The following is a 23,052-nucleotide window of genomic DNA, read 5'->3' as shown; positions in this document are numbered from 1 at the left end:
CCAATTGAAGTCCTTTTCTTGAAACATGGAGGCAGTGGGGTTGCCAGCTGGAATGAAGTAAGCCTGGAGCTACCTGTGCAGTGTTTTCCAATATGTGCAGAATATCTGTCTGCAAAAGGAAAGACTGGAGAAATGAGACAAAGATTCCTGATAACATCTGATTCCCTGGCTCCAGCCAACTAGGTAACTGGCTTATCTTTCACAATACCCTTTTTTTGCTTAAGCTCGTGTGAGTTGTGTTTTTGCCCTTGGCAATGGGGAAAAGTTCTATTTAAAAGCCATTCACAGAGCTGTTGCAAAATTTAATGAAAAGTAACTAAATTGCCTGGCAATTCCAGGTACTTAATAACTGGGTCCTTGTTGAAGCTGTTACTCCCGTAATCAGAAAATACCACCAAAGAGTGAAAGGAAAGCCAGAAACAAAAACCAAAAGGCAGGTAAGTCTAAAACAGCATTCCTGGCTGCAGGTAGCAGTCTGAAGACAAATATGAAGAAAGCAACTCCTCAGGTAAGGAGAGAACCTATGAAGTTCACAGCCATTATCAGACTTGAAATGAATTCACTGTGAAAGAACTAAGGAATTTCACTTCTTGCACTAAAACTCTCAACAGAGCATGACTGACCTCCCAAAGTGTTTGTCTTTTCATAAGATCAGTGTCTCAACGTTTATCAAAATGTACAACTATGATTTTTAAGCACCTAAAACCAATCTCAAAGTTTTTTTTTTTTTTTTTTTTTTTTTTTTTTTTTTTGCGGTACGCGGGCCTCTCACTGTTGTGGCCTCTCCCGTTGCGGAGCACAGGCTCCGGACGCGCAGGCTCAGCAGCCACGGCTCACGGGCTCAGACGCTCCGCGGCATGTGGGATCTTCCCGGACCGGGGCACGAACCCGCGTCCCCTGCATCGGCAGGCGGACTCTCAACCACCGCGCCACCAGGGAAGCCCAATCTCAAAGTTTTAAGGTCTCATAAGACACAACTTAATTTTCATATGGTTCATAATTATTGCTTCAGTCACTGTTGTTTCCTAAGTAGTAACATAAGTTTATCTATTAAACATTTATTACAATTTAAGTATCCTTCAACTAATAAAACAGATGAATTCCTTAAAATTTTATACAAAGAATTATAATATCACTATGTAATGTGAAAAGAAATCGCAAACCTGGATTACCCACCCACCCCCAATCAATGAGTCAAGTTGAAGAATATTGGAGGAAATGAAGACTTAACTTTAACTCCATTGCACTCAGAATCCTGCCATACCCCACAAACAACCATCCCTCATGTAACAGCTACTATGATATATGCAAGGCATTGTGCCAGCACAAGCCAGGCTCCACAGAATGTGCTCCATTAGCTGAACTGAATTATTCAGCTACTACAATCTGATGAAATTCATCTTTTTCCCAATACATAGGGGTAGAAAATTAAAGGAATTTTCACAATTTTAAATGTTACCTATTTCTTTTCCTTAAAACTTTGGACTTCCTTTACCTATTCAACTAGAATCTAATGTGAGGTACCATCTGATTTAGCACATAATTAGACACTTAGCTTTGCTTCTCAGAGGTATTCTGCAAAGAGCACTTAAATTTCTGTAAAAATTTGAAAACCACAATGCTAAGAGATGAGGAATCAAAAATAATATAAGCCAGGGCACATCAACTATCTCAATGAGTTACAACCTAGTTGTAGAGAGTGGATATAGAAATTTTTAAAAATATTATTAAGAAAAAAATGATGAAAAAGTCAGTCAACAAGTTCTACAGGCAATCTGTGAAGGGAGTAAGATCACTAAAGAAATCATTGGGTTGGCCAAAAGGTCGATTCGGTTTTTTCCATAAGATGGCTCTAGTAGCACTTAGTTGTCTTTAACTTCATTTGAAACAATTTTGTTAGGTTGTATGTGACAGCTGTCATATCAGCGTACATTTAAAAAAAGACTTATCAAAGTTGGTGAATTTTTTTTTTTTTTTTTTTGCGATATGCAGGCCTTTCACCGTTGTGGCCTCTCCCGTTGCAGAGCACAGGCTCCAGATGCGCAGGCCCAGCGGCCATGGCTCACGGGCCCAGCCGCTCCGTGGCATGTGGGATCTTCCCAGACCGGGGCATGAACCCGTGTCCCCTGCATCGGCAGGCAGACTCTCAACCACTGCGCCAAACAGGGAAGCCCAAAGTTGGTGAATTTTTGTGTACCCATTTTAATATTGAAGATGGAAGATAAAAAAGCAACATTTTCAGCATATTTTGCTTTATTATTTCAAGAAGGGTAATAACGCAACCGAAATGCAAAAGAAGATTTGTGCAATGTATGGAAAAGGTGCTGTGACCGATCAAACACATTAAAAGTAGTTTGTGAAGTTTTGTGCTGGAGACTTCTCACTGGACGATGCTCCACGGTCAGGTAGACCAGTTGAAGTTGATAGCAATCAAATTGACATATTAATTGAGAACAATCAATGTTATACCACGCAGGAGGTAGCCGACAGACTCAAAATATCCAAATCAAGTGCTGAAAAGCATTTGCACCAGCTTGGTTATGTTCATCACTTTGATGTTTGGGTTCCACAACAGTTAAGTGAAAAAAACTTTCTTGACTGTATTTCTGCATACAATTCTCTTCTTAAACATAATGAAAACGTTCTGTTTTGAAAACAAATTGTGATGGGTGATGAAAAATGGATACTGTACAATAATGTGGAATGGAACAGATCATAGGGCAAGCGAAATGAACTGCCACCAACCACACCAAAGGCCAGTCTTCATCCAAAGAAGGTGATGTTGTATATATATGGTGGGATTGGAAGGGAGTCCTCTATCACGAGCTCTTTCTGGAAAACCAAACTAGTAATTCCAACAAGTACTGCTCCCAGTTAGACCAACGGTAAGCAGCACTCCACAAAAAGCGTCCAGAATTAGTCAACAGAAAACGCATAACCTTCCATCAGGATAATGCAAGGCTGCATGTTTCTTTGATGACCAGGCAAAAGCTGTTATGGCTTGGCTGGGAAGTTCTGATTCATCCGCCGTAGTCACCAGACGTTGCATCTTCGGATTTCCATTTATTTAGGTCTTTACAAAATTCCCTTAATGGAAAAAATTTCAATTCCCTGGAAGGCTGTAAAAGGCACCTGGAACAGTTCTTTGCTCAAAAAGATAAAAAGTTTTGTGAAGATGGAATTATGAAGTTGCCTGAAAAATGGCAGAAGGTAGTGGAACAAAAGGGTGAATACGTTGTTCAATAAAGTTCTTGGTGAAAATGAGTCTTTTATTTTTACTTAAAAAACTGAAGGCACTTTTTGGCCAACCCAATAAATAGTAGTAATGAGGCAGAAGGTGATTCAAAAGACACAAGCTATAAGCTGGGCTTTGAAAGAAAGAAGCATTTAAAAACACGGCTGAGAAAGCAGACTGGTGCCAGCTTCATGCTGTGCTACAACTACTGCAGATCTGTGAGTTTTATCTGGCAAACTCATGGTGGTTATAAAAAGAGGTGTCCTATGAGAATTTTAAATAAGTCAGGTAACACATAAATTCCCAATTTTATATATTTCAGGCTAAATTTATTGTCATATAGCATAAACACCTCAATAACCTAGAAACCAACTAACAAGCCTTCCAATCAATAATAGAAAATATATGAAATCCAGGTTCTTGTCAGGAACTAGAACTGAAAATTCTGTTATTCAATCCTTTTTTAAAACTTGTCTACAGGGCTTCCCTGGTGGCGCAGTGGTTGAGAGTCCGCCTGCCGATGCAGGGCACACGGGTTCGTGCCCCGGTCCGGGAGGATCCCACATGCCGTGGAGCGGCTGGGCCCATGAACCATGACCGCTGAGCCTGCGCGTCCGGAGCCTGTGCTCCACGGCAGGAGAGGCCACAGCAGTGAGAGGCCCGCGTACCGCAAAAAAAAAAAAAAAAAAAAAACACTTGTCTACAAAAATACACAAAGAGGCTTTTCTATGTGTGGTTCTGGGGGCCATGTAATCTATTTAATCCTTTAGACATTTCTAAATTGTATTCTTAAATCAGGCTGACTAGACCTCTGCTGACTCACCGCACTCCTAAACTCACTAATAAATTGCTTTTTGCATCATGCTATTTGTTTACACTAAGGAATATTATAAGAAAAATCATAAAAAGCTCATTGTTATGGTTTCTGGAAGAATGCTATCCAAATTCTGTCTCTCTTTATGTATAGCAGGTTTCAATAACATGAAAAGCAACATTTTTATCCAATGGATACTGTGAATTCTATAAATGATCTATTATCCCCCTTTGTTTTGGCCCCAAGGAAGTTCAGAACAATGTTTGTAGCCCTTTTCTAAAAAATGAACAAACTACATAGTTTGCATCTCCAGAAAAAAATGTTATTTCAGTTTATTATTCTATGTTTATTTTTTCGCTCATATGATTCTCTTACCTGTACTCTTGAATTTTTTTTAATTGCCTCACATCCTTTGTGGAATAACATGGGGTGCAAATAAATAATACAAAATCTAGACTTCACAACAATTAAACAGCATTGGGCACTGGAGGGGTGTTAACATTTTACTACATTCTACTCTACTTTTAAGACAATAGGTAGAGGAACAAAAAACATTTGCAAAGAAGTTTTTTGTTTTTTTTAAAGTCCAGGATATCTGCCAGAATTAATACACATTCAAGCCAATCTTCTGTAATGCTGGTATCTGTCTACAACACTATACAATAACTGAAACTCAGAACACTACACCCAGAGCACTAAAAGAGCCTATTAAATATTAGAATGCTTCAGGCTTTTTCTTCAAAAAATAGAAGTACACTAAGACATCGTTTTAGACATATTTTAACTACCATGACCACCACCACATTTTCTAGTTAAAACTCTCAGAAAACCCAGTTAAAGATAATACCTCATTATCCCAGGTAATCCAAGTAAATATGGACCTTCTTTAAGGTTCTATTCTGGGCCTCTCTGAAACTCAGTGGGCATTTCTACCCTCACAGTTTCAATTTCTATGTGAATGATTCCAAAATCTCTATCCCACCTCAACTGGACACCTTGTCATAACCTCAATTAAAATGCTCAAAATGGAGCTTCACTGTCTTCCTCTTCTCCCTCACCCCATAAGCAACCTTTTCCAAAGATCTCATTCTGTCCAATTCCAATTCCAAGTCATCTCTGTCCGTTCCTTCTCTTCATCTCTGGTATTCTATCTTATCAGGCTCAACCGTTTCTTCTTCTGAAGTGTCTTTCTGGTTGGCATTTTCTTTTTCATTTGCACTTGTATGTTACCAGTTCAGGCCCTAATTGTAAGTTGACGCCTCTCCTCTCCTCAGACTTTCCATTTCACCCTCTATTTCACTGTCTCAGCATTGTTTTTTATCAAGTCATTTCCCTCAATCCTGCAGTAGGAGTTTCCTATAACCTATTACATCATCAAAGTGACATCCCTCAACCTGAACTTGCAGGGAAATCCAGGATCTGGCCCCACGCTAAGTATCTCACATTTCCCATAACTATCCCTAAATCACCATTCACTACACCAGGCCGAGCAGGTTAATGCACCTACCATGCTAAGTCACAGTCTTTACTTTTTCTGCCTCCTCTCTACACCTGGTATTGCCCTCCTCTCTGCCTTAGCCAAATCTTACTAATTCTCCAGGACGTGGCTCATGTCTCATCTCAGTAACGAAGTCCTCTCCTTATTATATCACATATGGACTTTGTTCTTATCTGATTTCCCACTGTATACACAATCAGTATTAAATTGCTCGAGTTAATTGTTCTCTAATTGTTTCATGTGTATGCTCTCCCACTTGGTCTCATCTATTCCCATGGTTTTAATTATAAACTGTAAGCTAACTTCCAAACCTAAATCTCCACACTTGTCCTTCTCTTCACTAAACTTAAGACTTATACATCCAACTGCCTACCTGAAGTCCCGTTTGGATGTTTAAAGGACATCTCAGACTTAACAGTCCAAACAGAACTCTTGATTTTTACCACTGAAACACATATCCTCCAGTCTTGTTCATTTCAGTCCCATTATCCAAGTAATTATGGACATTGTTTAGGCCAAAAATCTAGAGGTAACTCTGATTATTCTCCTTCCCTCACATTCCACTTCAATCCATTAGGAAGATTTGTTGGTACTGCTCCCAAAATAGAGCCCAAATCCAACCCCTTCTCATCCTTATCACTCTTTTTTTTTTTTTTTTTGCAGTACACGGGCCTCTTACTGTTGTGGCCTCTCCCATTGCGGAGCACAGGCTCCGGACGCGCAGGCTCAGAGGCTGTGGCTGACGGGCCCAGCCGCTCCGCGGCATGGGGGATCTTCCCGGACCGGGCACGAACGCGTGTCCCCTGTATCGGCAGGAGGACTCTCAACCACTGCGCCACCAGGGAAGCCCCCTTATCACTCTTATTCAAGTTATAAGCATCACCTCTACCTGAACTTCTCTAAGAGTCTCCCAAATGACCTCTCTGCTTCCTCTCTTAGAGCCCATTCTTCATATAGCAGCCAGGATGATCTACTCAAAGCCAAAATTAGATTTATATAACTCTCCAGCTTAAAACTCTCCAGTGGCTTCCTATTACATTAAACTCAATCCAAACTCCTTATCATAGCCTAGAAGGCCCTACGTAACCTGTCCCATTCCTACCTTTCTAACCTCACCTTCCACCACTCTATTAAGTGTCCGTATTGCTTCATTGTCTTGGTTTTCCTTCCATCCCTTGATCTGTAGTGAAGGCTTTCTGCACTGGCTATCAGCTCTGCCTTGATCTTCATCCACTGCATTCTTAAGACTGCCGTCTTTCACATGTTTTAGGTCTCTGTTCAAATGTAACCCTCTCAGAGAGGCCCTTGACCACCATGAAGTCACTATTCCATTGCCCAGTTTTACTTTCTTTACATACAATAAATAGTGATGAGCACTATCCCCTCTCACTAGGATGTAAACTTCTTAAGTTCACTGAGGGCAGATATCAGGTATGATTTTTTTATATTTCCCATGACAGTTTTCCTGGGCATGTAAGAACACCAATAAATATCTAATGATCAATTATAAGATACAATATCTGTAATCTGCAAAACTATAAAATTTTCTAAAGCCAGACATAAACACAGAGAAACTATAAGAAGGGTGATTACGTGATGAATACTATTTAGTATAAGTTCAGAACCACATGATTCTTGACTTGAAAAGTTCTCCTAAACTAATCAAACACTAATTTCTATTTAGACAACTTAAATTTCATTAAAATGACAACCACTAAGCAAATGATTCTAATGGAGCAAACCAATGTCTTACTTAATGTTATAATGTCCAGTTTTCAGTGTACATCTATCAGGAAGCTGAGCCAGTTTTCTCGAGAGCATTTTAAAATACTTTCTGCACTCCTGCATGCCTGTGCCTTGTTCATAGTCAGTAGAAGCAGAAAGTGGCAGTCCATCTCTGACACGAATGACTGAGGCAGATAAAATCATAGACATTTCAAGTGACAGAGAAGACCTGAAACAAAATGAACAATTTGGGTTAGGTAAGAAATTAAAGCCAAAGCTGATAAACACAGTGCAAAAATGTGCAACTCACTAATAATCAAAGACATATTAATTAAAGCAATGATATATCATACTTTCCTTCACAAATTAGCTGTTAAAAAAATACTTCTTTCTGGTATTTCCATAAGTATATGTGGAAGTACATATTGGAATAAAAACCATTCTCAAAACAATTTGTTGATATTCAACAAGAGTTTAAAAATATTTATGCCCTTTGACCACAATAAATTTTTTTTTTTTTTTTTTTTTTTTTTGCCGTATGCGGGCCTCTCACTGTTGTGGCCTCTCCTGTTGCGGAGCACAGGCTCCGGACGCACAGGCTCAGCGGCCATGGCTCACGGGCCCAGCCGCTCCGCGGCATGTGGGATCCTCCCGGACCGGGGCACGAACCCGAGTCCCCTGCATCAGCAGGCGGACTCTCAACCACTGCGCCACCAGGGAAGCCCTGACCACAATAAATTTATATACATAACCCTATCCTAAAGAAAATAATAAGAATTAGACAAGATTTTAAACAGAAAGACATTCTTCTCATAGAAATAACTGAAAACAACCTAAACGTTCAACAATAGGGGGATGGTGAAACAAATTATGGTACACCACTATGATGGAATATGATGCAACAAAAAGTTATGTTTGTTAAAAATAATTTAGTGGGGCTTCCCTGGTGGCGCAGTGGTTGAGAGTCTGCCTGCCGATGCAGGGGACACGGGTTCGTGCCCTGGTCCGGGAAGATCCCACATGCCGCGGAGCGGCTGGGCCCGTGAGCCATGGCTGCTGAGCCTGCACGTCCGGAGCCTGTGCTCCGCAACCGGAGAGGCCACAACAGTGAGAGAGGCCCGCATACCACAAAAATAATAATAATAATAATAATTTAGTAATGTGGTAAAATGCTTATATGTTAGGTAGGAAAAAAGCAGGATCAAAACTGCATATGCTGTTTTCCATAAAGACACAGAGGAGGAAGAAGGGAGGGATAAATAGAGAAATGGATATTGGAAGGAAACATGACAAAATTAGAATGCTTAGCTCCAGAAAATAGTATTATGGGTTATTGTTATCATTTTATAATTTCCTAAATTTCTGTAATGTTCCACAGTGAGCACATATTACTTTTCACAATGAGCACATATTACTTTTATAATCAGAACAAATGTTTTTATTTAAAATAAATTTTAAAGCTAAAGGAATACTACTTTTTTTTTTTTTTGGCCATGCCTTGAGGCACATAGGATCTTCCCCCACCAGGGATCAAAACTGTGCGCCCTGGGGCTTCCCTGGTGGCGCAGTAGTTGAGAGTCCGCCTGCCGATGTAGGGGATGCGGGTTTGTGCCCCGGTTCGGGAGGATCCCACATGCCGCGGAGCGGCTGGGCCCATGAGCCATGGCCGCTGAGCCTGCGCGTCCAGACCCTGTGCTCCACAGTGGGAGAGGCCACAGCAGTAAGAGGCCCGCATACCGCAAAAAAACAAACAAACAAAAAACCGTGCCCCCTGCATTGGGAGCACAGAGTCTTAACCACTGGACCGCTAGGGAAGTCCTAAAGGAATACTACTTTTAATGTTGTTCTCAATCTTTTTGTCAGGAAGCAAATCATAACTACCTTTTTTATTATATTCTAATCATGCTTTACAAAAATAGATAAAAGGACTGCATAGGCCTATGCAGTTCTGAAAGAAATCAGGTAAATAGTCAAACTTTGATAAAATACACACACAGACACACACACAGTGGTCCCCTGTGTAAAAAACATTGGAATTTTGATTAGAAATGCAGATTTCTGGGTCCACCCTCCCCCCAAAATTCTGATCCATTGACTATGGGGTGGGGCTTGAGAATTTTCCATTTTCAGCAAATTCCCTAAGTAATTACTATGCTTATTATCTAAGGATCATACTTTGATAAACACTGAATTAAAACATGTTCACAGTCTGAAATTAAGTGATAACTCTTTCCTGCCAGGCAGGAAAGAGCACAATGCCACTAAATACTTCTCCTTCACTAACAGGAGGCACAACTGGTAAAAAACTGAAAAATCTGGTAACAATTTCATAGGTTTTCAAGATATTGTATCTCAGAGACTAAATTAATCCTTACCTGCCCAGCTCAGCTAGGTCAATATTATCTCACTCCAAAAATGAAAAACTTAGTAATATATCAAAAAAATGACAAAGAAAATCAACTGCTACCAATTTTGGAAACCAGTGGTCCCTAGCTTTTGTTGCTATGTCAAGTTAAAATCTGAGTGCCCATTCATGATGGTAACTGACTGACGTTAAAATCAATCCAAATAATAAAGCTAATGCTTTAAATTTACTTCCCCCTTTTCCTCTGAGGAAAAGCTAGGTATTAATATGTCATTACCCTTTAATATTTTTCTCCTCCATTTATTTAAAAGGAAAAAAACCCAGCAGGAATTAAATTAGCCTTTACCATAATGGAACCTTCGAAAGAAAGTTCCAACATGACATATCCAAATCATTTTTTTTCCTATTCAACCAGTTTCTTTTTTCTTCTAAAAGCAGTAGCAAAAGAAAGCAGAGATCCCTCAAGGGATAAGGTCTATACTATGAATCTCTTTTAAAAATTGTTATCACACTTCTTTATTTATGAAACCACAACTGAACATTTAGCCTAAGTGTAACAAATTAGGAAAATGTCTTAATTCATACCCTTACAAATTTATGATTTAAATATAAAACTTTGTCTTTCCAGAAGTATACTGCAACACAATGATCACTCTGGGAATTAACATGAGAGCAGGGTTGTGTCTTGTAGTTTCCAAACATCCATATTCTTAGTAGTATTTAAAAGCAGACTGCAGTCCTTATGCCTGATCTTTCTAGGATCCCAAAAGAAATATTAGGAATAATCTTTATCATAGGGTGCCAACTTTCATGTAATCTTCAAAGTTGCTCTTTTTTATGACTTAAAAGACAGAAAGATATGATTCATACTTCCTAAAACATATACTGAAAAAAGAATAACAACCTGGTTAAGTTCAATTCATTTAACAAATATTTACTGAGTACATACTGTATGCCAGGGGCTATTTCAGACATTAGGAATAGATAGATAGTTCCTACCACTGAGAAGCATCAGTCCAGAATTAAAGAAATTCAGATGGAAAGAGCAAATACAACACAAGCTATGTCACCCACCGCTTTAACTGGAAAACTATAGTTAGACAAACTTGCCTTTCAGATATTCCTAATACACACTTTTAGGCTTGTCATGGAAAGCACAACACAGCAGTGATATTCCCTTCCTAAATTCTTGAAAGGTTTTCAGAGAATTGCCTGTATTTATCAGTAGATAGGATTTTTCTGAGGAGAAAAAATTAGATCTCTTCCTTCCCGAGTCATTTAACCTAGCATCCAAACCAGTGAACTAACAAAAGAAACTGGGATGACTGTCCAATGAACAATGTGAGGCTTGACTACTTTGCAGATAGACTTCAATCACCTTAGGATAAGCAATCTCTCTTTTATCAACTCAATAAATATACCCCCCCTTTTTTTCTTTTTACCTCGAATTCTTAATACAGTTCCTTAAAAAAACAAACACACACTCCAATCTTATCTGGACTGTGGTAGTAGAAAAAGGAATCTGTCAACATCAAGGCCAAGCTAGGGTTAGGATACCCTTAGAGAGTAGGCAAGGTGGTGGCTGGAAAAACCAAGGAAGAGCCAGTAGGAATTGAGGAAAGGAAGAGGTTAAAACACTTGCATGGGAAGATTCAAGAGCAGTAGTAGTTTTATTGGGGCCACAGATACATTTTTAGGCCACTGGTCCATTTTCCCTCACCTTTAACAGAAAAAATATATAACATATGCCTTTAGACAGCAGCAGCAAACTCACAGGGAAATCTGAGTGCTGGCTAATATATTCTTTGCCCAATAGCAACTGCTAGAGGAAAAAGCCCAAAGCAGAATCTAGATAGGTCTGGGTAAACATTTACATAAAGGCTGAGGAAAATAAACTTCCACAACATCAAATACCTATAGCAGTGGTTACCAGCCTTTTAGACCCAAGATAACAAGATGCTGACCTGTCTTCTTCAGAACCTTGTGGGGTGATGACTGTAGGCCCAAGGTTCCAGGAAGTAATCACTCAAGAAGTAATAAACAAAACCCAACATATAAGTACATTTTATATCTACTTTCCAGCAAGATGCTTTCATAAATGCCTCTTTTAAGATAAAAGACATTTCATAATAGGTTAATCACTCATATTTTATTTTAGTCCATTATTTCCCAAACTTCAGTCACCCAAGTACCACTTTCAGAAGTCTTACCATATCTGCATCTCACCTGTACTATTTTTTACCTAATACAGGTCTTTCAATTGATTTATTTTTTTGCCCTATGCTTAGTAATAGTATCTGTGAAATCAGTTTAGAGGTGTTAGGTTCTCCTCCTAATTTAAATTAAAACATATAAAGAACTTCTGTTTCATTCAAATGTGTGTGTAAATTTTTGGAGAATTTTTTTTTAAAGTTCATCTGCTTATCATTCAAATTATATTACCTATCTGATGTTACCAAAGTTTGGGAAACACTACCTTGGTACATACTATTTTATAAAAGTGCTAGCTGAGATCTGGGACTTGGGGAGTTACTTGTGGAGAAAGCTACACTAATTGTGATGCAACAGCGTTGGCACAAGATTGAGTGAAAAGGGAAGGATTTTATACACCCACAGGTTAGCAGGAAGTCACTAGGGAGACAGAGCTGGAAAAGAGGGGGAAAGGGTACCAAGAACAACCAGAGTTTATTTTGCAGCTTGGCCTGTGCTCCCCACCTTACCAGCAGCCTTTGGTATTCCTATTACAGGTGCTTGTACTGCACAGTATGTACAAGACCTCGAGTTCCAGAGTAGATTATACCTATATCTACGAAGAGGGCCTCCAACACATACACAAATACATCAATCATTTGCGTAACACCTCATAGTTCACGAAGAGTGAGGTAGGTAAAACCTCCATTTTACAGATGAGGAAACTGAGGCGCCCTTTCTCAATGTCCCACTGCTAATATATGACAGTGCTTAAACCTGAGTCTCTCGTATCTCTACATCACTGTGCTCCTCCTATAACCAACAAGGGGCAAGAACCCAGTGATACAGAAACTATCTAGCTACTCATTTTGAAATAATAACAATTTTAAACAACAGCTTATGTTTTCTTTAAGAGGCAGTATAGTATTACAGATAACAGGATGAACTCTGGAACCAGATTGCCTTGGTTCAAAAACTGGCTCCACCATGTAGTAACTGGGTAAACTTGGGCAAGCTTTGTCTTTTTATGCTCAATATCCTCATCTGTCAATTGGGGCTACCAACAGTATCTATCTCATAGGGTTATTTTTAAAATGCTAATGGTATCTACCTCATAGGAACATGTAAGGAACCCGAAACATCGCCTTGCAGACTGAAAGTGCAATATTAAGCGTTTGCTATTATTATTTATTGACTGCCCTCTATTTACCAGACACTTTATACACATTACCTCATTTAAGCCTTCCAATAACCTGTGAGGTAGGTATTATCAGTTCCATTTTACCTTTGAGGAAATTCAAGCCCAGAAAAGTAATTTATTCAATCCCTAAACTACCAAGTGACAGATTTAAAGTCAAGCCTAATTCTAACCACCCTATGAGACATTGCCTCTCAACATAGTCAAGCTTCTTACTCAACTACATGGACAGGAAGGTCACAGGCACCCCTTTGAAAAGACCTAGGCTCTGTTCACACACCAGTATAAAATATACTTAGATTTTTAAGAATCATTCATACACACACACACAAGCACTAAACTGATCGTGGTTCTCAACACAGGAAATGCCCAGATGTCCCTTAAGTTTAGGGCATGGTCACAGACGTCATATTCAAATACTGAACTACAACCTTCATACACCAGAAACTGTAGGTACTATTTAAGGTATTGCTTAATTCCTTATTATCTTAGAACGTGAGCAAATGCCAGTAACCCAAAATGTGACTCAGAGAGTTTCAAAAAGTGGCTGTTCCACCTGTTAGCTGAGATCCCAACATCTCCCGCCCTGGTGGCTGCCACCGTAGCTCTGGGCTTTGCCTTGGCTGAAGAGGCATAGGAGGAACTGGATCTCAAGCTCTCCCACTGCCTCAGGTGGATGATCCAGGAAACTAAATAGGAGAAAAAGCCAAAGCTGTTTTCACTTTCAGAGAGATTTAAGCCAGCTGGGGCTCAGCCTCCTATTTCGAAACCTTCTTCCACCTGTCGAGCTAATTGCTCAGGTCTCCTTTACGCCACATCGTTCCCAAAGAGTGCCATTAACAAGGCCTTAAGAGGTTTCCGTGAGCCAACGGGAGCAAAATTCTGAGTTCAATGCTCATTCAACCCCACAAAAGGCAAAGTAACCCTACCTAAAAAATAGGAAGTGCCACGTCAAGCTCTCTGGGCCACCTAAACAGCCTAGGAGGATCACCGTGTTTCTGACACCTGGGCGCCAGGAAATGCTGCCCCACCGCTGGCAGCCCAGAGCCACTGTCCTCCTCCTCGGGCCCCCTATAACCACCCTATGAGTTGCCCCATATCAGGGCAGGTCAGCCGAAGGGCAACCGCCGTTCGCGCGGCCCACAGACCCCTCAAGTCGTTGGGGACGAAGTCCCCGCAATCCCACCCCTCCAAAGCTCCGCGACTCCGACAACTCCCCGCTCCCGCCCCCACGCCACGAGCTTAGTTCCCGCCCGGGGTAGTAGGTCTGTAGTCCCGAGGGCGAGGGTCGGGGGCCGTGGCGAGCGAGGGAAGCAGCCAGGCAGGGGTTCGAACGACGCGGAGAAGGGACGAACGAGGACTGGGAGGGGCCGAGCCATACCTGTCTAGCCACAACCCGCCGCTACGAGTGACGCTGCCCGCAGTGCATTGTGGGGCCGGGGAGTGGCTGTTCTGCTGGGCAGGCCCACGTGAGACGTCGCCGGCGCCCGGCGGGATCAAGCCCCGCCCCCGTTCCCTCGGCTCGTCCAAGCCAATCCGGTTCTGGGGGAAAGACACACCGACTCGCCCCCTCCAAGGGAGCTGGCAGCGTTTCCTTCTTGTACGTCAAGAGCGTGCAAAATCCTCGGGTGACAGATTATGCTGTCTTTCACACATAAGGCTGATCTCTCCCGCCTGCCGCCTGTATCTGGAGGCAGTTTGTTTCTTACGCGGCCCTACAGCAAACACTTATCGAACAAGCAGGGGGAAAAGCCCCCTCTGAGTGAACAAGAAGACCTGCCCCACCTACCACTACACACTGGGAGGGACCTATCCTTGGCAAAGAAATGCCAGATGCTGTTCCTGCAGCCGCTTCCAGCTTTTGCATTGATCACGCATTATTAAACAAGGACTTACTGACTGCATACTATGTGCCAAGCACAGTGTTAGGCAATGGGTCACAGGAGTGAACATAACACTCGATGGATCTGAAGTGTGATAGGAGCAAGAGATGTTAAAGCATAAATCATTACATAATTATAAATCGTAATCAGTTCTACGAAGGAAAATTAGTGGATGCGATGATAGATTAACCAGGACTATCAGGGAAGAGCTCTTTGAAGAAGTGCCTTTTAAACTCCAGGCATATGAAAGAGCCTTAAAGAATGTTGCAGGCCAAGGGAACATTATGTTTGAGGTTGTTGGGGCATGAAAGAAATTGATGTGTTCTAGGAACTGAAAGGAAGTCAGTGTGGTTGAGGTGTAGGGAGCAACTTGAGCTGAGGTGAGGCAGAGAGGCCAGACTATGCAGGCTCTTACTGGCCACATTATAGATTTTGGACTGTATTTTGGAATGTATCTTAAGGTCAATGGGTAGCTAATAGAGTGTTAAGCAGGATCAAATTTACATATTTAAAGGCTCACTTAAGCTGTTTGTGGGGAATAGTTTGGAAGAGGATAGGAGGGCTTGCTGGAAGTCCAGTCTGGAGCCAGTTATATTAGTCAAGGCCAGAGATGATGGTGGCTTCAACTAAGGTAATGACAGTAGAGACAGAAAGATTTGGATAATTTTGAGATGTATATAAATCAGAGGTTGAATCCAAGGGACTTAATAATGGATTGGTTTGCCAAGAAGGATAAAGAAAATACGGGCATTAAGGATGAGTCCGTTAGTAACTAGATGAATTAAGCCAACCTAGAAGGAGGGGAAAATGGTTTTGTATATGTTAAGTTTGAGATGCTTATAAATGGAGGTGTCAAACAGATATGGATATGTAAGTCTGGACTAACTATATACATTTGGTGGTTTTTGGAGTGGGTTAACCCAGCAATTCCACTCCTAGGTATATATGCAACAGAAATGTATTCATATGTTTGCTACAAGACATATATAAGAATGTTCATAGGATAAATAAATTTTAGACTATCCACATAGTGGACTAGTTTTCAGGAAAGAGAATGAACAATCAACAACTACATGCAAAACATGAATGAATCTCACAATCGTAAAATCGACTGGTATAAGCCAGACACAAAAATTGTGTATTACTTGATTCCACTTATATAATGTTCAAAAACATACAAAAGTAATATATGGTAATAGAAATCAGACTATTGGTTATCCTTAGGTAGTATTAATGTTTGGAAAGGGCCCCTAGGGGGCTTATGGAGTTCTAATAATGTTTGATCTGGGTGTTGATTACACGTGTGTTCAATTAATGAAAATTAACCAAGTTGGGAATTCCCTGGCTATCCAGTGGTTAAGACTCCATGCTTCTACTGCAGAGGGCACAGGTTCAATCCCTGGTAAGGGAACGAAGATCCCACATGCCTCACAGGGCAGACAAAAAAAAAGAAAAGGAAAAAAAAGAAAAGAAAATTCAACAAATTGTACATTTAAGATATATGCAATTTTTCAGTATGCATTTTATTATTCAGTAGAAAGTTTACATTTTAAAAATGTTATGGTGATCCAGCCATGAATAAATAACTGGTACTAGACTAACCTTCCTACCACAAACAATAGAAAACTGAACCAAATCTATGAAACAAGTGTCTTCAGACATTGGACAATAGGCACAGTAGAACTGTGATCCAGGAAAGAAGAAAAACAATTAAGATGAGCCCAGGGTTTTCCCCAGATTTCTTTCTGGCGATATTTGCCAAAGCACAGGAGAGAGGAAAGCTAAGCAGAATACAGTACTCTCGCTAACTGAGGAGAGAGAAATTGGAAATATGAGAGATGGAGGCAACTGAAATTTGCAGGGCAGAGAACCAGATGAAGAGCTCCAGAAATATGCATGAGTCTCCTTGAATCTTTGGTGTAGGTTTAATGAAACTCCAGGAGGCTGGTTAAATAACAACTACTGTGGGAACTGTAAGCTGAACAACTACTAGATCTTAAATAAAGTTTGGAAACATTCACGATCTGACCAACTGGAATGGAAAAACCCTATTAAACAGTTGGGGAATTTGGTAAAAAGACCTCAGAAAGGCCACACTTTAGAGATAAGGCTAAACTAGCCCAAGAGTAAAGGCTATTCTAGATTCACTCAAACAAAGCCAAAAAGGCTTACCTGCAAGTAAATTAACTGCTTCCTTGAATGAAACTTAACAATCTTTTTTTTTTTTTTTTCCGGTACGTGGGCCTCCCACCGCCGTGGCCTCTCCCATTGCGGAGCACAGGCTCTGGACGCGCAGGCTCAGCGGCCATGGCTCATGGGCCCAGCCGCTCCATGGCATGTGGGATCCTCCCGGACCGGGGCACGAACCTGTATCCCGTGCATCAGCAGGCGGACTCCCAACCACTGTGCCACCAGGAAAGCCCAAAACTTAACAGTCTTTAAAGAGAAAATCCAGGCACTAAACAATGTAACACCCACAATGTCCAGTATCCAATAAAAATTATTAAATATGTGAAGCAGGAAAATGTGAACCATGAACAGGAGAAAAATTAGTCAATGGAGCCAGAAATGACAGTGATGATGAAATTATCAGAGGACTTAAAGCAGCTGTTAAAAATGTGGTCAAGAATTTAAAGGAAAACGTGAAAGAAATGAAAACTATAAAAATAACCAAGCAGAACTTCTAGGGCAGAAAAATACAATATGAGAAATGAAAACTTCATTGGATGGGCATAAAAGCAGCTTAGACACTAGAGAAGAAAAGATCTGAGAATGAGGAAACAGTACAAAAGAATTATCTACACCAAAGCACAAGTAGAAGAAAAGTTGAAAAGAAAATGAACAGAGGAATTCCCTGGCAGTCCAGTGGTTAGGATTCTGTGCTTCCACTGCAGGGAGCATGGATTTGATCCCTGGTCGGGGAACTAAGATCCAACAAGCATGCAGTGTGGCAAAAAAAAAAAAAAAAAGAAAGAAAATGAACAGAGCCTTAGTGACCTGAAGGACAATACTAAGTTACATATCACCTGTATAAACAGAGACCCAGAAAGAGCGGAGTGATGATTTTTAAATATTTGAAGAAATAATAGCCAAAACTTTTATAAATTTAAGGAAAAATATAAATCTACAGATAACAAGAAATCAAACCAACCCCAAACAGGATAAACACAAAGAATCCTCACCAAGGCACATTACCCCAAAACCAATAATTAAGAGAAAATATTAGAAACAACCAGAGAAAAAGCCACGTTGTATACAGAGAACAAAGACAAGAAGTACTACTGACTCCACATCAGAAAGAAAGTAAGCCAGAATTTAACGAAGTAAGATCTGAAGGAAAAAGCTCTGTCAATCTAGAACTTTATATCCAGCAAAAATTCTTTCAAATTTCAAAGTATGAAGGTGAAATAAAGGCAAACAACAGCAAGATATACCTTCCTTTCAAGTGCACATGCGATATTCACTAAGCTACACCATATCCTGGGCCATGAAAATAATTTTTAAAATATTACGTGGAGTAAAAGAAACCAGACACTAAAAAGTACATTCTGTATTTTTCCATTTAAATGAAAGTCTAAACAAGTAAAACTACTCTGTAGTGAAAAAGAAAATCATAAAAATGGTTGCCTCTAGTAGTTGGATTGACTAGAAAGGGGCATGAGGGACATTTTTAGGGTGGTGATAATGTTGTGTCATCTTGATAGGGGTTTGGGTTTCACAGGTGTGTCAATTTTTCAGAACTCTTTAAATGGTACACTTAAGATTTTTACATTTCATTGTATGTAAATTTTACCTCAAGAGAAAAAGTGTCATACAAATATTAAAGTCTAATTAGCAATTCTGAAACTATTTCTGTGTTTTCTAGGTTTGAGCAAAGAAGTCAATACACTGAGAATGATGGAAGACAGGTTTCTCAAGTCAGGGAAGAGAGTTAAAAATAAGGAGTTATCTGAAAATAAGAGAGCAAAATGCCACTTCCAATAAAAGGGACCAGAAATCTTTGGAAAAAAGGTTGACCTCAGGCCTGGGGCACAGAAAGAACGATAGGAGCCTGGGCCATCTTATGCCAGAAAGCAAAGACGTGCCAAAGAATGACAGAGATGTATCCAAAGGACATAAGAGCTAGCTTGAAGGAATTCCCACTGATCCAATCTGTGACAATATCACAGTATCAAACTTAAACAATAATTGTAATTTTTATAACCCCCCTTGAATGGAATAAAAATGAGTGAAACAAATAATTAATGAGTCCATACTGATATAAATTTAAAAGATAGATAGATAAATAGGTAGATAGATAAATATAAATAGATAGATGAGGAGGAAAAGCTTTTCCTTAAGGTAGAATGCCAAGTAATAAATACAGGAAGAATGATGGACTTAGAAAATTATTAATGGATGCCAATGCCAACATAACTAGACAAAAGTATAATGAGGGACAGGGTATTTATATATTCTCAAAACATCTCCCCAAATTGCCTACTAAACAAAGGGAAAATCAGGAACTTTACAGTGGAGAAACCTGGCAGACACCACCAAGTCACCAAGGTTAATGTCGCTATTTTAGAACAAACTGACTAGGACTTCCCTGGTGGTGCAGTGGTTAAGAATCCGCCTGACAATGCAGGGGACACGGGTTTGAGCCCTGGTCCGGGAAGATCCCACATGCCGTGGAACAACTAAGCCCGTGCGCCACAACTACCGAGCCCGCGCTCTAGAACCCGCGAGCCACAACTACTGAAGCCCGAGCTCCACAAGAAAAACAACCGCAAGGAGAAGCCTGCACACTGCAACAAACAGTAGCCCCCGCTCGCCGCAACTAGAGAAAGTCCACGTGAAGCAACGGAAGACCCAACGCAGCCAAAAATAAATAAACAAATAAATAAATAGAACAAACTGACTTTATGTGTTTCCTAATGTGATGCACTGAAAAGGACACTGTCACAGATTGAGTTCTCTGGAGGCAGAGTTTGGAGTGCAAAATGCGTATTAGTGATTAACACCTATGAAGGGAAATGGAGTGGAAACAGGACTGAGAAGAGTTCAAACTGCAATTCAGACCTGACAAAGCTTTCCCTGATCCAGTGGGCGCTCTGGAGTGAGTATTGCCTCTCAGAGTGTCCTATGTGGGACAAAATGACCAGTCTTTTATAGTCCCACCTCATTCAGTGACCAGATGCAGGCTGCCCTGGGAAGGGTGTGACCCCAGATGAGGCAGTACTCTGCAGCTGATACGGACCCTGAAGGGTCTTCACGCATTGAAGCTGGGCAGCAATTTCTTCACTGGCAGAGTGGGGGAGGGGAGGGGAGGTCTGGGCAGCTTAGCTCTGTGTCTACCACAGCCAATGCCTGTGTTGCTTAGACCCACTTCTCCAGGAATATGGTGGACCTCTTCCGGAGGGAAAACTTAGAGGAAGGAAGGGAGGGAGATGAGCTACAGCTGATGCCGTTGGTCTCAAGGCTACCATTGATGTAATCATCATCCCCCTCCTTCACTATCCATTCTAATTGCCCTCATCTTCAATTTCCAACTCTGCTGGCCGCAGTCTTATCAGTGGCATGACCCAGGCTCTCATCCCCTGGTCAACATGCCCTGCTCCAGCTGTGGTTACTGTTCCTGATTTTTTACAGTCACAATTGGGCAGGGGATTGAGGCTCCCAAGTGGGTCATCTGCATTCCATACGTGTTCCTCCCTGCCCCAATTGTGTAAAAGCAGCCCAACCTCTCCCTGATGCTCCGTAACCCCTGGCAAGACAGTGACACTCTTCTTGCCTGGTCCCTGGACACAGGAGCCCAAAGTGCTCAGGCAGCAGCCATAGCTCATAAACCAATGGGATTCTTGTATCACCTGCCAAACGTGTGGCACTTTTGGAGACCAGGAACTCAAACCCCTCAGAGCCCAGGGTTGTGGAGACAAGAAATATGAAGTCCCTCTATTAGTCTTTAAGAGTCATAATAAGAGACGCCAATCTGCTTCTACCCCTTGGTACTGAGACTCATGTATTTTTCCTACTAGGGATACAAGGAATCATGATACCCGTGATCAAGAATCGTGAGTTTTTTGGGCTTCCCTGGTGGCTCAGTGGTTGAGAGTCCGCCTGCCAATGCAGGGGACACGGGTTCGTGTCCCGGTCCGGGAAGATCCCACATGCCACGGAGCGGCTGGGCCTGTGAGCCATGGCCGCTGAGCCTGCGCGTCCAGAGCCTGTGCTCCGCGACGGGAGAGGCCACAACAGTGAGAGGCCCGCGTACCGCCAAAAAAAAAAAAAAAAGGCCATCCCTAACACATAGGTCTCATATTTATATGATTATATTTTTCTTTCAGGTTAGTGCTGTTTTTGACAGCCATATATCTTAGAAATGGAGGGGAAAAGCTTCTTATTTGTATCTTGAAAATTCTGAAATGACATTTCCACCACTCTGCAAAGGCTTTTGCAAACTGTTATCTTGGTTTATTGTCCAAAACTATATTTTCATTAACCTTTCACAAATTCAACAAATTGTGTGCCCTATGTGTGCTGGCAGCGGCAATGGTAAACACGATATGGTCCTCCCCTTTAAGGCATTAAATGGAGATGGGGAGAGAAACATGTATAAAGACAATGATAATCCAATAAGATAAATGTCAATAAAAATATGACCAGAAGGCTCTAGGGGGATCACAAAGGGGTAACTAAGCTGCAGAGAAACAGAAAACTTTTTACAAAAAGAGGTGATAAAGAGGAAGAAGGAAAGTTAATCAGGCAAGCTGTGGTGAGTCATGGAGAAGGGACTCCATATTTGTAAAGACATAGACACATGGAACAGCATTAACAATTCAGGGAACTGCAAGTGGCCTCTGGTTGCTAGAGTGTAGATGGGAGATGAAGCTAAAAGAAAGGCCAGACTCCAAAAAGCTGATATGCCAAGCTGCCAAGTTTGACTTTTATCCTGCAAACTTCAAAGGATTTTAAGCAGAGGAATGGTAAATAAGTGTATTCTATAATTGTAAAAAAAAAAATGGTGCTTTAAAAAATAAGCATGTTCTATAGTTTTAAAAAAAATTCAACCATTAAAACAGCTATAGGAAGATAAAGTTGGATCTGGCTTTGGATAAAGGATTTCTAAGCAAGAAAGCAATGAAGAAACCACAAAGAAAAAGATTAGGGAATGAGATTAAATAAAAACATAGGGCTTCCCTGGTGGCGCAGTGGTTGGGAGTCCGCCTGCCGGTGCAGGGGACGCGGGTTCGTGCCCCGGTCCGGGAAGATCCTGCATGCGGCAGAGCAGCTGGGCCCGTGGGCCATGGCCGCTGAGCCTGCGCGTCCGGAGCCTGTGCTCCGCGGCCGGAGAGGCCACGGCAGTGAGAGGCCTGCGTACCGTGAAATAAATAAATAAATAAAATAAAAATATAAAATGTGTACATGAAAAATTAAGAACCAGACAACAAATTGAGGCAAGTACATGCCAAGAGAATTAGGAACATTTTCACTGCAAATAGGCAAGGGACTAAAAAGATAATTGACAAAAGAGCTATAAGTGGCCAACAAATATTTAAGTGGTAATTAAAGAGAAAAAAATAAATATCTTACCTTTCGAGTAGGAGTTGTATTTCAGAGTAAACAATTGGTCCCAGTTGATGAGAGAAAGCTCTATTTAATAGAATAATAGGAAGTAAATGTAACAGAAGGAATGATAGAATTATAAAATCATCATTTTCCACCCAAATGAAAACACTGATTTAAGCAGAAATTAACTATTGGTGGTAAAGTCTGTAGGTGAATGGTGGATGCACAAAGGACATTCCTCTGGTGCAAAAGTGCACCACACAGATTGCTGAGCAGTTGCAAAGGGGAAAACCCACTTGTGCAATGGAGGGAGAAGGTTGTCACCACTGTCATCAGGGGTCAACCTTAACATTCCTAATGACTGACCACAAGATGTTACAGGTTAGACCTCTGATATGATGCAATAAGAAATACACAACACCTGTGATGTATTCTTTCCAAAAATGTTTAGCTTGAATCTCATGCCTTTAGAGTTAGCTCCTCATTTACAGAAAATACAGGGAATAGAGGATCAAAGTGAACAGCACTGCAGGGAAACAAGACAAATCTGGAAAAATAAAACATTCTACAGACAACTGACCCAATCTCTTCAAAAG

General features: G+C 40.9%; 1 protein-coding gene across 8 annotated transcripts in view; it reads right to left on the bottom strand.

Moving 5' to 3' along the window:
* Positions 1-22,767, bottom strand: part of SEC22A (SEC22 homolog A, vesicle trafficking protein) — a 131,001-nt gene extending 108,234 nt beyond the window's left edge. For 5 of the 8 annotated variants that reach the window (XR_011246446.1, XM_069540636.1, XM_060010768.1 and 2 more), the window contains exons 1-2: positions 14,407-14,436; positions 7,301-7,501 (exon numbers count right to left, since the gene is read on the bottom strand). Coding sequence is in view for 7 of the 8 variants with exons in the window: in XM_069540636.1 (XP_069396737.1) it covers positions 7,301-7,482 (182 nt within the window). In the remaining variant the exon portion in view is untranslated. The other 3 variants (XM_060010769.1, XM_060010767.1, XM_060010770.1) reach the window with 3 other exon arrangements.
* Between the last annotated feature and the right edge of the window lie 285 nt (positions 22,768-23,052).

This window comes from Delphinus delphis, chromosome 4, assembly GCF_949987515.2.
Source record: "Delphinus delphis chromosome 4, mDelDel1.2, whole genome shotgun sequence".
Lineage (NCBI taxonomy): Eukaryota > Metazoa > Chordata > Mammalia > Artiodactyla > Delphinidae > Delphinus > Delphinus delphis.
Note: the sequence above shows the minus strand (reverse complement) of the source record. Positions and strands in the feature narration are given on the sequence as shown.